Source organism: Eptatretus burgeri, chromosome 8, assembly GCF_056783735.1.
Source record: "Eptatretus burgeri isolate ZD-2024b chromosome 8, Ebu_testis_v1, whole genome shotgun sequence".
Lineage (NCBI taxonomy): Eukaryota > Metazoa > Chordata > Myxini > Myxiniformes > Myxinidae > Eptatretus > Eptatretus burgeri.
The window spans coordinates 62885617-62898116 of record NC_140968.1 but is presented as its reverse complement, the minus strand read 5'-3'; the positions used below and the strand labels follow the sequence as shown (position 1 = coordinate 62898116).

Genomic DNA, 12500 nt, shown 5'->3' with positions numbered 1-12500 from the left:
ACGGGGGCCTTTTATGGGGAGTTGTTTCCGGTGCGGGCGAAGAGGACACATGCAACGATATTGCCGGTACCCGGCGATGGAGGGACCCTCCAATAGACTTTTAGACTCGGAGGGGGTGAATCCTCCTGCTGAACCGCCAGGTCTATCCGAGATGCCCTTTCATAGGTCGGGTCCGGAGATCACTGTCGGGGGTCGGTGAGACTAGATTGGGCTGAGCATATACGGCCATGCTCGGCTGCTGAGATTGTGGCGAAGTGCCTCCTTCAGTAAAAAAAAAAAAAAAAAAAAAATGAATTGTGGGAAAATTGGCGTGGGATTTTGTGAGTTCTGCTGGGTTTTAGAGTGACAATCGGGACAGTGGGTAATTGGAAACAAAGCGGGCACGAGTGGCTGTCCAATGGCTGGTGCGTGGATCGGGTGAGAAGTGCTGTGTGAGTTGTTTTAAGTTAAGACGTGAAATGTATGGTGCACACATTGTTTTTTTTATTGGGCATGGTGTGGTAACAGGGAAGGTCATGGTCGGTGAAGTGTTAGAAATGCAGGTGTCACATGTAAGGCCGATGGGGTGGGGGAGTCATGTGGGTTTTGTGGGTGGGGATGATGTGCTTGTCCACAGGGATTGCTGAAGCTCACGGTGAGCGTGAATTGCGACCCCCTTCAAGGAGATTCACCACCTGGTGGCTAATGGTGACAGTGTCTGGAGGCAACTGGGAGAGGGTCTGGTTGGGCGACCAAGGCAGGTAGGACCTTGGCGACCCAGGAAGGCCAGAGGAGCCAGTGAGACCCCTTCCAGAGTGTTGTACGGGATTAGAGATGATGGCTACCAGGGGGGAGGGAATCAAAGGGAGCGGGGCGGAGAAGCGTCCGGGTTGGACTAAAGCTTACCTGTGGGCATGGTTGCACCTGAGATGTCCCCATCATCTTGTGGTAACCCACCCCACGGCCACGACGGGATTCAGCCTGCATGATTAAAATGAGGACCATGACCTAGAAATGTGATGATGACCATGGTGTGAGTGTTGTGAAGATGTGCGAGTCCCACCCGATCCCACACAACTTGACAGGTGCAGCAAGGGTATGATGTCCGCATAATTTTGGGGCAAGCAAATTTGAAAATTGGCTCCCCAGGTAACGCTGGGTCTATTAGCATCCACTGGGGGAGGCGGTCAAGTGTAAATATCCTGTGAATAGTGTCGTTAAGGCTTAGAGTAGGAATGTAAAGTATAAGTGTTGTGTTTTTGTGGAACCTTTTGTTTCCCCCTCCCCAGATCACTGGAAGAGTGCTGGGCAAGAGCGATGATCCGGAGGATGGAGTGCAACTTCGCTTGGTGCTCTCATGTGATGAAATAAAAAAAAACAAAAAAAAAAACGAATGATTGTTTAGGCGAGGATAAGGCCATAGGGGGGTAGTACATTACGCAGGATAGGTAAGTAAGCTGCGACTCGCTGCCCATTGCCCCTCCTAATTTATTTCGTTAGGTTAATTAGGTGTGAGTCAGTAAGTGTTAAGACTGGTACGGTAGCGCCTGTGATATACCTTGCAGGAGCTGCGGTACCAGAGGAGGGGGCAGTGTTACGTTTGAGGGGGGGGTATGCATTCAAAGGGTAATTAGGATGTTTAATTAGGTATGCCATGCTGTTCGAGTTTACCAGGATCTCGATGTAATAAGTAGTAATTCAGTGGTGACAAGTTGTCTAGTAAATGTTCATTTCTTCAAGGGGGAAATGATAAATGTCACGTAATTAGATAGGGACACGGGATAGGGTAAGTGTGGCTGCGTAAACCCCTTTTGGTATTCTCTGAAGACTGGCCGTGACGACACAGGACAGTTCAGCGGATGGCTCCGCCCCGTGATCACGATTGGCGGAAGGCGACGGTAGTCGGCCAATAAACGGCTCGATTGGAGGTGACGAGGGCAGAAGGATAAAAAGGTTCTGTTTGGGGTCGAAAAGGAAGAAGAAGAAGATTACAACCAGAACACTCGTGTTTTTTTTGGTGTGGAACCTGTGCTGGCAGAGAGCGTCCTGGTTGCTGTGCTCTCGATCGTGCTCTTGATCGTGCCTGGGAGCCTTGCCGAGCCTCGTGCCTCGCTTTGGTTGGCTCTAGGGTTCTGCTGACTCGGATACGGGGTCGGGCGGCGGGTGGACCTGCCTCCCTCTCCTGCTCGCGGCTTGGCGCGGGAGCTGGTTCCCTGGCGGCTGTGGGCGGACTTGGGCCAGGACCAGGAGGTCGACAAAACCGCGGTTTCTCCTGCCCCCCCCCCCTGGCGAGAGCAAGGCCGGCTCGTCCGGCGCCGATCCAGGGACAGTTGCGTCCACACCACGGTCCAGCCTGACCACCAGAGATAGCTACGTTTTGTGCGTGTGTGTGTGTGTGCTTGGCGCCTTAGAGGGATTGAGAACTGTATATTCATTGGAATTGTCTGTGTTTTTCCCCACACCCGATCCCACACCATCCCGTCGAATCGCCCCGGATCCCTCTTCTTGCCGAGTCTTGTTATTTCTGGTCAATAGTAAAAAGAATAAACATCATCAACTCAGTGAAAAGTGACTCGTACCACCTTCCTCGTCCCGTTTGCGGTAGGGTGATTAGAACCGCCGTCTTTGGGTTATATAAAAATAAATCGCCTCCATCGTTTCCGCTCATTCTACGTTGGCGGGACTGTTCAAGTCCCGTGGACGTCACAATATATATATATATATATATATATATATATATATATATATATATATATATATATATATATATATATATATATATATATATATATATATATATATATATATATATATATATATATATATAAACAGTGGGGAGAACAAGTATTTGATACACTGCCGATTTTTCAGGTTTTCCCACTTACAAAGCACGTAGAGGTCTGTAATTTTTATCATAGGTACACTTCAACTGTGAAAGACGGAATCTAAAACAAAAATCCTGAAAATCACATTGTATGATTTTTAAATAATTAATTTGCATTTTATTGCATGAAATAAGTATTTGATCACCTACCAACCAGTAAGAATTCCGGCTCTCACAGACCTGTTAGTTTTGTCTTTAAGAAGCCCTCCCATTCTCCACTCATTACCTGTATAAACTGCACCTGTTTGAACTCGTTATCTGCATAAAAGACAGCTGTCCACACTCAATCAATCAGACTCCAACCTCTCTACAATGGGCAAGACCAGAGAGCTGTCGAAGGACATCAGGGACAAAATTGTAGACTTGCACAAGGCTGGGATGGGCTACAAGACAATAGGCAAGCAGCTTGGTGAGAAGGCAACAAGTGTTGGCTCAATTATTAGAAAATGGAAGAAGTTCAAGATAACAGTCAATCTCCCTCGGTCTGGGGTTCCATGCAAGATCTCACCTCGTGGAGCCTCAATGATCATGAGAAAGGAGAGGGATCAGCCCAGAACTACACGGCAGGACCTGGTAAATGATGTGAAGAGAGCTGGGACCACAGTATCACAGAAAACCATAAGTAACACACTACGCCGTCATGGATTAAAATCCTGCAGCGCACGCAAGGTCCCTCTGCTCAAGCCATCGTATGTCCAGGCCCGTCTGAAGTTTGCCAATGACCATCTGGATGATCCCGAGGAGGAATGGGAGAAGGTCATGTGATCTGATGAGACCAAAATAGAGCTTTTTGGTTTAAACTCCACTCGCCGTGTTTGGAGGAAGAAGGATGAGTACAACCCCAAGAATACCATCCCAACCGTGAAGCATGGAGGTGGAAACGTCATTCTTTGGGGATGCTTTTCTGAAAGGGGGACAGGACGACTGCACCGTATTGAGGAGAGGATGGATGGGGCCATGTATCGCGAGATCTTGGCCAACAACCTCCTTCCCTCAACAAGAGCATTGAAGATGGGGCATGGCTGGGTCTTCCAGCATGACAACGACCCGAAACACACAGCCAGGGCAACTAAGGAGTGGCTCCGTAAGAAGCATCTCAAGGTCCTGGAGTGGCCTTGCCAGTCTCCAGACCTGAACCCAATAGAAAATCTTTGCAGGGAGCTGAAAGTCTGTGTTGCCCAGCGACAGCCCCGAAACCTGAAGGATCTGGAGAAGATCTGTATGGAGGAGTGGGCCAAAATCACTGCTGCAGTCTGTGCAAACCTGGTTAAGAACTATAGGAAACATCTTATCTCTGCAATTGCAAACAAAGGTTTCTGTACCGAATATTAAGTTCTGTTTTTCTGATGTGTCAAAATAATACTTATTTCATGCAATAAAATGCAAATTAATTATTTAAAAATCATACAATGTGATTTTCAGGATTTTTGTCAATGCGCCACTTAACGACGGGGTTACCTTCTGAGAAACGCGTCATTAAGCGACGTCGTCGTTGTGCGAACATCATTTTTTTTTTTCGTTTTCGTTTTCGAACATCGTACTTACACAAAACTACACACCTCGGCTATATGGTGTAGCGGTGTAGCCTATTGCTCCTCGGATACAAACCTGTACAGCATGTTACTGTACTGAATACTGTCGGCAATTGCAACACACATCCAAGAGAGACGGAAGACACGTTAGTTTTACCTTTGTGCTGTTCATGACTGCCATCGGTGTTGTTAGCAGTAGCTTACAATCTCCTCTCGCATCGATTATAGAAAGGTGAATAATAAGCGTTTGGATGTTATAAATACGTAATCATTGCATTGATGTTATAATTTACAAATAAAGAAACGAACACCTGTCAATTGTGATATATATTTTCGGAACAGTGCGATTGTTTACACAACATGAAAAGCTTCACTGGAAACAAATTTGTGTTTTAATTTCGACTGTAACAACGATTTATTCACGGAATTCTTCAATTCAAAGGTAATTTACTTGCTCGAAGGTAAACGTGGAAACACTGTTTCAGTTTGAAAGCCGATTTCCTTGAATCCCGATTTAGCACGACCCTGCTTTTTTAGCGATGACATTTTATGGACCTCAACGATCGCATTATAACAGGGTCACACTGTTGTTTATTATCATTATGAAGTATTATGTACTGTACAGCATACATAATTGTATGTGCTATTTATATACGACTGGCAGCGCTATGTCGGTTACATCACTCAGCGATAGGAATTTTTCAGCTACATTTTTTTTTGATTTTTTTTTTTTTTCAGAGCTGGCAGATCCGTCTTATATGCGATACGTTGTTGCCCGGAACGTCGTTAAGCGGCGCATGACTGTGTGTGTGTGTGTATATATATATATATATATATATATATATATATATATATATATATATATATATATATATATATATATATATATATATATATATATATATATCATAAAATTGTGGACAGGTAATGGCATAGCTTGGTGGATGAGTTGGTCATGTTACAATAACAGGCCGATTATATTTTGGTTCAGGTCTGGATTCAGGTCTGGCCTGTCAGTGGGAAACAACACAGAAACTGTTCAGCCTGGCGGAGGTACGCACTCCACAGAGTGCCGTTCTTGTTGTTAACAAGATTGCTCATTTGGTACATTTTATCATCCAATATCCAAACACCGCAGTAAGCACATCCCTGTAATATTCTTATGGGTCAGCTTTTTGTAGCCTCGTGAAAATTAAATAACACAAGTAACGGTTTGAACTCTTACAAATTTGGTTTCCTCAGTTGCATCAATATTTCATTAAGGAAAATCATTCAAAAATATACAATTTTATCAACTTTAAAATAAAAGAAGTCAATGAAACTGGATGTTGAGCATGTATACCAACTTCTTTACAAATGAATGGTTCCTTTGCACAGTCTGGAAAACACTATGCAACAAGGAAACTCAGATATTTTGCTTGGTTAAACTCTTAGATATTTACATTGTAGCACATATACTGTACATGTAAAGATAATTAATTTTCTCAACCAACTATTGACAGTGGTATGCTGACTGGCGTGGAAAAAAGAAGAAAAAGTAAAGTGATACTTTGAGAATGAGCTTTTCTTCAGGTCACACAAAAAGGCAGTTACACAAATTGGAAAAAGAGTAACTAACGACGTTAAGTGCGCACCAACCTTTCATTTTGGGTGTATAACCAGTCGGGAGTTACTGGGAAAATGCATATACTGGGAGAGCTGGAGCGGACCGGAGAACTAAGAGATCAGGCAAAGCTACATCACAGTGGTGGTAAAAAAAGACAGAGCAATATGTGAAAGCAACAGGGATGAAGTATTGGATGAAACAGAGCAACATTTTTTCTGTGAGGTGAAAGCAACAGGTCTTGTGCTTCTGCCTCATTGGGGAGAAGCCACTATGGGTTGTAGGTTTAGATTCAATAGAATAAATGAGAAACAGGTGTGAAACAGGGGCACCAGCTCCTCGGTAAACACAGTACTCCAATGTGGCATGGAAAAATAATTTGTAGGTTGCGAGCAGTTTTGATTTTTTTAAAGGAATTATTTGGAATGGCAGAGGATGCCCAACATGCAGCTGGCTTTGGAGGCCAGCATTACCATACTGTCAGCCAAGGAGAGGTTGCATTTGATGGGGAGGCCTTTCAGTTCAAGAGGCTCAATCTCGTCCAGTAGCAGTCCATGGATTTAAATAGGTGGGCTCGTTTAACGATAGAGCAACAGCGTGAGATTGTGAGCTATGCCGGTGTTATAAAACATGTTCTATTTGTCAGACCAGCATCGAATAAATTTGAGACGAGCAGAGAGCAAAGCAGCTGCTGCTGTCTCTTCCTGTATGTCTGTGGGATGGCGGTATTGTTTGGCACAATGCAGATTTGATGTTTACAGCAGAATATTGACAATATGCATGAAGTGAGCAAAGACAAGTGCTAAACTTGACTGCTTCTGAGAATCACATTTTAAAACACAACAAATGGGCATTGCTTTTAAACAGTTCATTACAGCCCTTCAAAATCTTGTTACCTCCAAGAAAATTGTTGGGTGTCCCCTAGATTTGTCTTTATGCCTTTGAAAAATAAGCAGAAACACCAGTAATGTGTCAGAAAGATTAAAGATCAAGTCCTTCAAGGGCGTCTTACCTGGCGTTGAGATTCAACCATATTATAAGGAACTGCCCCCTCCAGGGGGGAAACCCTCTCGATGTCAGCCAACGTCACTCGCCTGTTTGGACACCCAGCACACGAAATGTGTATTTCATGACATCTCATAGACGTTTGGAAAAAAAAATTATTTTGTGTCATTTGTAACACAAAACTAGTCCATCAATGTTTGTCATTATGAATGGAATGGGTATTTTACAATCCACAAATAATTGAGAGAAAACTGTTTTACCTTATTAACTCTGAAAATTAGATTTATATTAACTTATTTAAATAAATAAAAAAGCTAAAGCACGTCAAAGAAATTTTCAACAATGATGATTTTCACATCGATATGCTGTTAAGCAATGCAACCATTTTGTAAATATGCCTTCTGATGACAGCCTTATGCGTTTTTGACAACCTGTTTCACCGGTTGGTGACAAATACATGCCAAAAGATTGTCAAACACTTTCATTTATAAGGTATAATCAAGAGATCAACATACTTCACGAGCATGCCTGAAGACTACTGATCACCAGAGTAGAGCTGTACGAACGTATGCAGATATTGGAATGAAGTTGTTGCACTGATTGCACAAAGTGAACTTCTCTTACCCATTGAAATAGAGTGAATCATGTTGCAATGCTTTATAGCAAAAGGAGTGGATAAAAAAAAAATTTGATCATATAAAAGTGAGGTCATACATCCGACACGTGCAATATAAAACGTTGAAAGAAAACGTGATACACTTTATAGATTAAATATTCATTTCTAAGATGGCTGAAGTAAATACAAACTTCACAGCAGGATTAAAGTTAACTCAACTACAACACTCACGCACGCACACACGCACGCACACACACACACAAAGGTGGACACTTTGCGATCTAGGAGGGCTCCGCTCCACCTTTTGAAACCCACAGATGAGAATAACAAGAGGACACACACACATAATTTTTTATTACTATAAATGTAAAACACTTGTTATAATATTGAATTCCAAAGATTCGACAATGACAGCCTACAAGGCAAGACGCACCCTCTGGATTCATGAAGGTCAGCAAGCTGGAACAGAATATCAACTTCCATAGGAGTCACCTGGCCAAACTTTTGTGCTACAAGCACAAACTCCTCTGCACACACAGTGAGGGGAAATCAGACATGCTCTTGATCAAATCATCGATAAAATATCCAGTTACAATAACAAAAAGGAACTACATTTCTACCTCAAATTCATACAACGATTCTGGTGTCGAGCTGCAGGCAACATCAAAACCATACTGGCAAACATCAACAAGTTTCCTTGCATTGAAAAAGACCTGAGGTAAGATGCATCCACAAAGATGGTCTGCAAAAGTTGAACAAGTTTTACAATATAATATTTTAAACAAGATTAAAGTGTTCATATTTGTCGTAACTTTATTATTAGGTTCTCACAAGTCAGAGCTATTTGATGGCCTTTTGATGTCATACTTGGGTGGAACAGTCACAAAATGGAATTCGCTCAATCACAATATCATCCAACTTTGGGGATAAAGCAGTTATAGCTATCCACAACCATCCTTGACCATGTCGTAAAGCATTGGCCTTGTCGTAAACTTTTTCTTTCTCCATCCTCACTTTTTCACCGTTATTTGGTTCTAAATTTGTTTTCTCCGCAACCGCTTGAGCGATTGACAAAACTTTCAACATAGGAGTGCTTACCCATGGATAATTTTTTTAAAAACAAAGTTACATAATGATTGTATGGAAAATGCAGCCAGCGCTCCAAAAAGTCTGTTTTCTGTAGGCAGGTGTCATCGGCAGGGAGTTTCACGTATCAGAAATAAACGGTCTCGACCTTACTTCGCTCAGCCAAATAAATTTGTCCCTCAAATGCTGCTGACTGCATTGTTCAAGTATCCTTGCCTCATACCATACAAGACCAATGGAAATAATTGTGAAACCTTATCTCAGTGATAATAAATAGTCTATATACGAGTATTAGAGAAAAATTAAAATGTGTCAAAATGAATGAATCAGAACGACATGCATTTCAATTGTGCCGAGGACCAAGCAAATGCCATACAATGAAGGGTATGGCGTGGTATGTACTGTATACATCATCTTTGCAAATAAACTTATTTTTTCCCCTCAACTCTTGTGCTCTATAGATGCCCCTTCCCTTCCCTCTCCCGCCTTCTGTCTCCTCCCAACCTTGTTTCCCTTCTCTCTCGACTCCTCCCACATGCTCCTACCCTCCTTTCTCTCCACCAGTATCCTCCCTTCTGCTCCTTTTCTTCATTTATACCCTATCTATACCATTACTCCCATGTACATATTAAGAATAACCTTAAGCCAGACAAAAATGGCAGCAGCAAAAAAAAAAAAAAAAAAAAAAAAAAAGACTTCACAACTCAGGTTTACTGTTCATAACAGCAATTTTTGTTGTTAATTTGTTTTCATTTTGTTTCCATTCTTTGCTACATAATGGTACCTTTTTGCATATGAGAGGTATTCAAAAGTCAAATGAGGAATATACTAATAATGGTCAAATACACACCAAAAGATGATGGCATCACAGAAAACATGAAACGAGGCATCTCATCTTTGGTGCTGTTAATTCCTGGTAACTTGTATTATTTTTTGGTCCATCCTAACAGCATGCATTAAAAGATCAATCCTTAATCTCATTTTGACAAGAATGACCAGTGTGACTTAGTGACCTTTGGTGACCTCCACATCCTTGCGTGAACCAGCCAGTGTGCTGTAGATCTTGCGCATGAGCTCCATATTGTTGAGAAGTGCATTAAAGCCGTTGAAGTATGAGAAGCTCACTTGGTGAGCTGTTGCTCCTCCAGCTGCCTGTCAACCCCAACAGGTGTAGGGATGAAAGTACAAAAGATAAAACACGAATTTGACATGCCAACAAAAGACCTATAATCAGGCATACATCTAAACAACTACACAACATAAACATGCTCATGAAAAAGCATACAAAGTTTAAGAAAACACATCCTGAGAAGCCCCCACCCCACTCCCTGCCACCCTAAAGAAAAAGGTTAAGACAACACAATATTTTGAGAACCATCCTCTACTCCCCCCAAAATAAAATATACAAGAAGTCATCGACATAAGCAGACACAGGGAGAGACAGACAGATTTAGAATGAAACTTTGGATGGACCACGGCTATAAGCATAACAGCAAATCTTGACAGTTAAGAAACGCCATGTTCGAGAAAGAGGTCCACAGAGACATAAATTGTTTAATCCAGCTTTGACTTTAAATGGCAGACAAAAAAGCGGGTGGTTCGTTGACAAAGGAGTGTGGCTTGTGATCCTGTGAGAGTGACTGGTCAGGTTGATCCAATCATTGAAATGTAAAAGGAATGACAGTAAGAGAAGGAAACCAAGACTTTTCTGGTTCAGACATCCTGAAAGAATGCATTACTTAAAGCCAAGGATCTTGGACATGTATCACATGAATTTGAGCAAAGTAGAACGCAGAAAGTCCGAACAACTGGCAAAACAAATTCTGTACAAGTCTTGTGATGTTTAAGAAACAATAAGGGTTTTTGCACAGTGGATAATTAACATATAATCAGCATGGTTTTTGATTGTTTGTTTGTTTTTTGTGCAGAAAGTCAAGGCATATGTAAAAAAACAAACAAACAAGGTGACAGAGGGGAAAAAGGCAACATACCACATGTACAATAAAACAACCAAATTAGTTTCCTTATGACTATTAACCTCATAAGCTTACAAAATAATGTAAGTTAAGGGCAAAATGAGAAATTGGAAGAAAAGAAAATCAAAAAGCGAGCTCAAAGATTAACAGGTACTCCTCAATATTTACGCATATCAGTAAGGGTTGAGGCACGATTCAAAAGTTTGCAAAAAATTGCTTTAATCAATTTAAAATTATGATCGAATGAAAGGTACCTAAAGTTGGATGGAGAATATCTGGAATTGAAGCAGAGCATAGAGCTATGACGACATTGGACGAATATAGAAAATAAAAAAAGATTTACAAATGAATGAGTGACAAGACATCGATAAACAAGTGTAATATGTGTAACAGTGGTTGCTTAATGCTGGCAATGCTTGCATGGGACTGGTCTCCAAGTTCCTCGATGGGAGGACAACGTGTAGCAATGTTGGGCTCAATGCCATTATCTTAGAGTACGGAAGTACTTTTGCATGGAAGAAAAGACATTTGAGACGTTCGGTTTCCGAGTCAAGTCTTTATTAAACCGCAACCGTAAGACCTCTTAAAATCCCGACCAGGAATCGCCATCCGGGAAAATCTCTGACAAAGCAAAGCCAAGACATTCACATATTATAAAAATAGCTCCGCAAAGCGGGCGTAACCCCTCAGCCCATGCATTGTAAAAGGAAGCAGTGATATCACGATGATGCAGTCAGTTAGAGCACATTGGACGTCATATCGAAAATCAGACTTCAAGATGGCTACCGTGGCGGCGAGTGAAAATCGCAGCGCGCCCACTTTCGAAAGGAACCTTCCTCCACTCAACCCCAACATACCCTGCAAAATGGATTTAATCGGACAAGGCATTCTCCTCAAATTTGACGGAAACCAAAAGTTGACAGACGGACGCCCGGACAACGCCTGTGACGACAATACCCCTTTTTCAGCCCAATTCGGGCTGAGGGGTAAAAAGCAAAGGCAGAATGATGCCATTACAAGACTCGCCCTCATGCGTTAATAGAACAGAAGGTACAAATACAGAAGAGATGTAGACTGCCACAGCAGAGTCACAACAAAGGGAAATGACCAACAAGCAAAGTGTACTCTTATAAATATCATGCTGGGAAGTGTACATGATGTCCAGAGTGAGTTGTATGTGGCAGTAAGGGTATTGTTGTAGTCGGTTGGTGGGAGCGTCGGTTCTGATGCTGTGTCAAGAAAAGCTAGTTTCAAGTAATCTATGGAGAATGTATCATGACTATCATTAATATAGATTATGATGGTCTTATTGGGGCATTGTACAACTTGGTAATGTCCGTCATAAGGTCGTTGCAAGGGTTTCCGGACAGCCTCATGCCATAAGAATATGTGGGTACACATAGAAATTTCCTGAGGAATAAAAAGCGGGTGTAATCAGGTCAGGTCAGGTATGGGAGCATGCGCCAGAGCAGCGCGTCGCTGTGTCCACTTTCCGCCGGTACTCCAGGGGCCTCCGTCTGGCCATCCCCCAGGCAGATGCCTGGCATGTAATGAGCGTAATGAGGGCATACATGTCGGTGCCACCCTGAGACCCTGCATGGCCAAACAAAGTTGGCTGGCATAGTATCGGGTGTCGGGCAAGGTGTCATCGGACACTGAGAATAATTTTCCTGGTAAACAAAATGGTGCACCATACACTAGCTCTGCAGTGGAGCATCCAAGGTAATCTTTTAGAGCAGCTCATGTACCAAGCAGGATCATCAGTATGACGTCAGTCCAATTCATGGAGTTGTCATGCTTTTCGGGAAGACGAGTTGGT

General features: G+C 42.4%; 1 protein-coding gene across 1 annotated transcript in view; it reads right to left on the bottom strand.

Annotated features, from left to right (window-relative positions):
* Positions 1–12500, bottom strand: part of SLC25A13 (solute carrier family 25 member 13) — a 153652-nt gene that overhangs the window by 74097 nt on the left and 67055 nt on the right. The window contains exons 7-9 of the mRNA XM_085890459.1: positions 9719–9857; positions 8053–8146; positions 7011–7092 (exon numbers count right to left, since the gene is read on the bottom strand). Of these exons, the coding sequence (XP_085746585.1) occupies positions 7011–7092; positions 8053–8146; positions 9719–9857 (315 nt within the window). The remainder of the gene's footprint in view (positions 1–7010; positions 7093–8052; positions 8147–9718; positions 9858–12500) is intronic.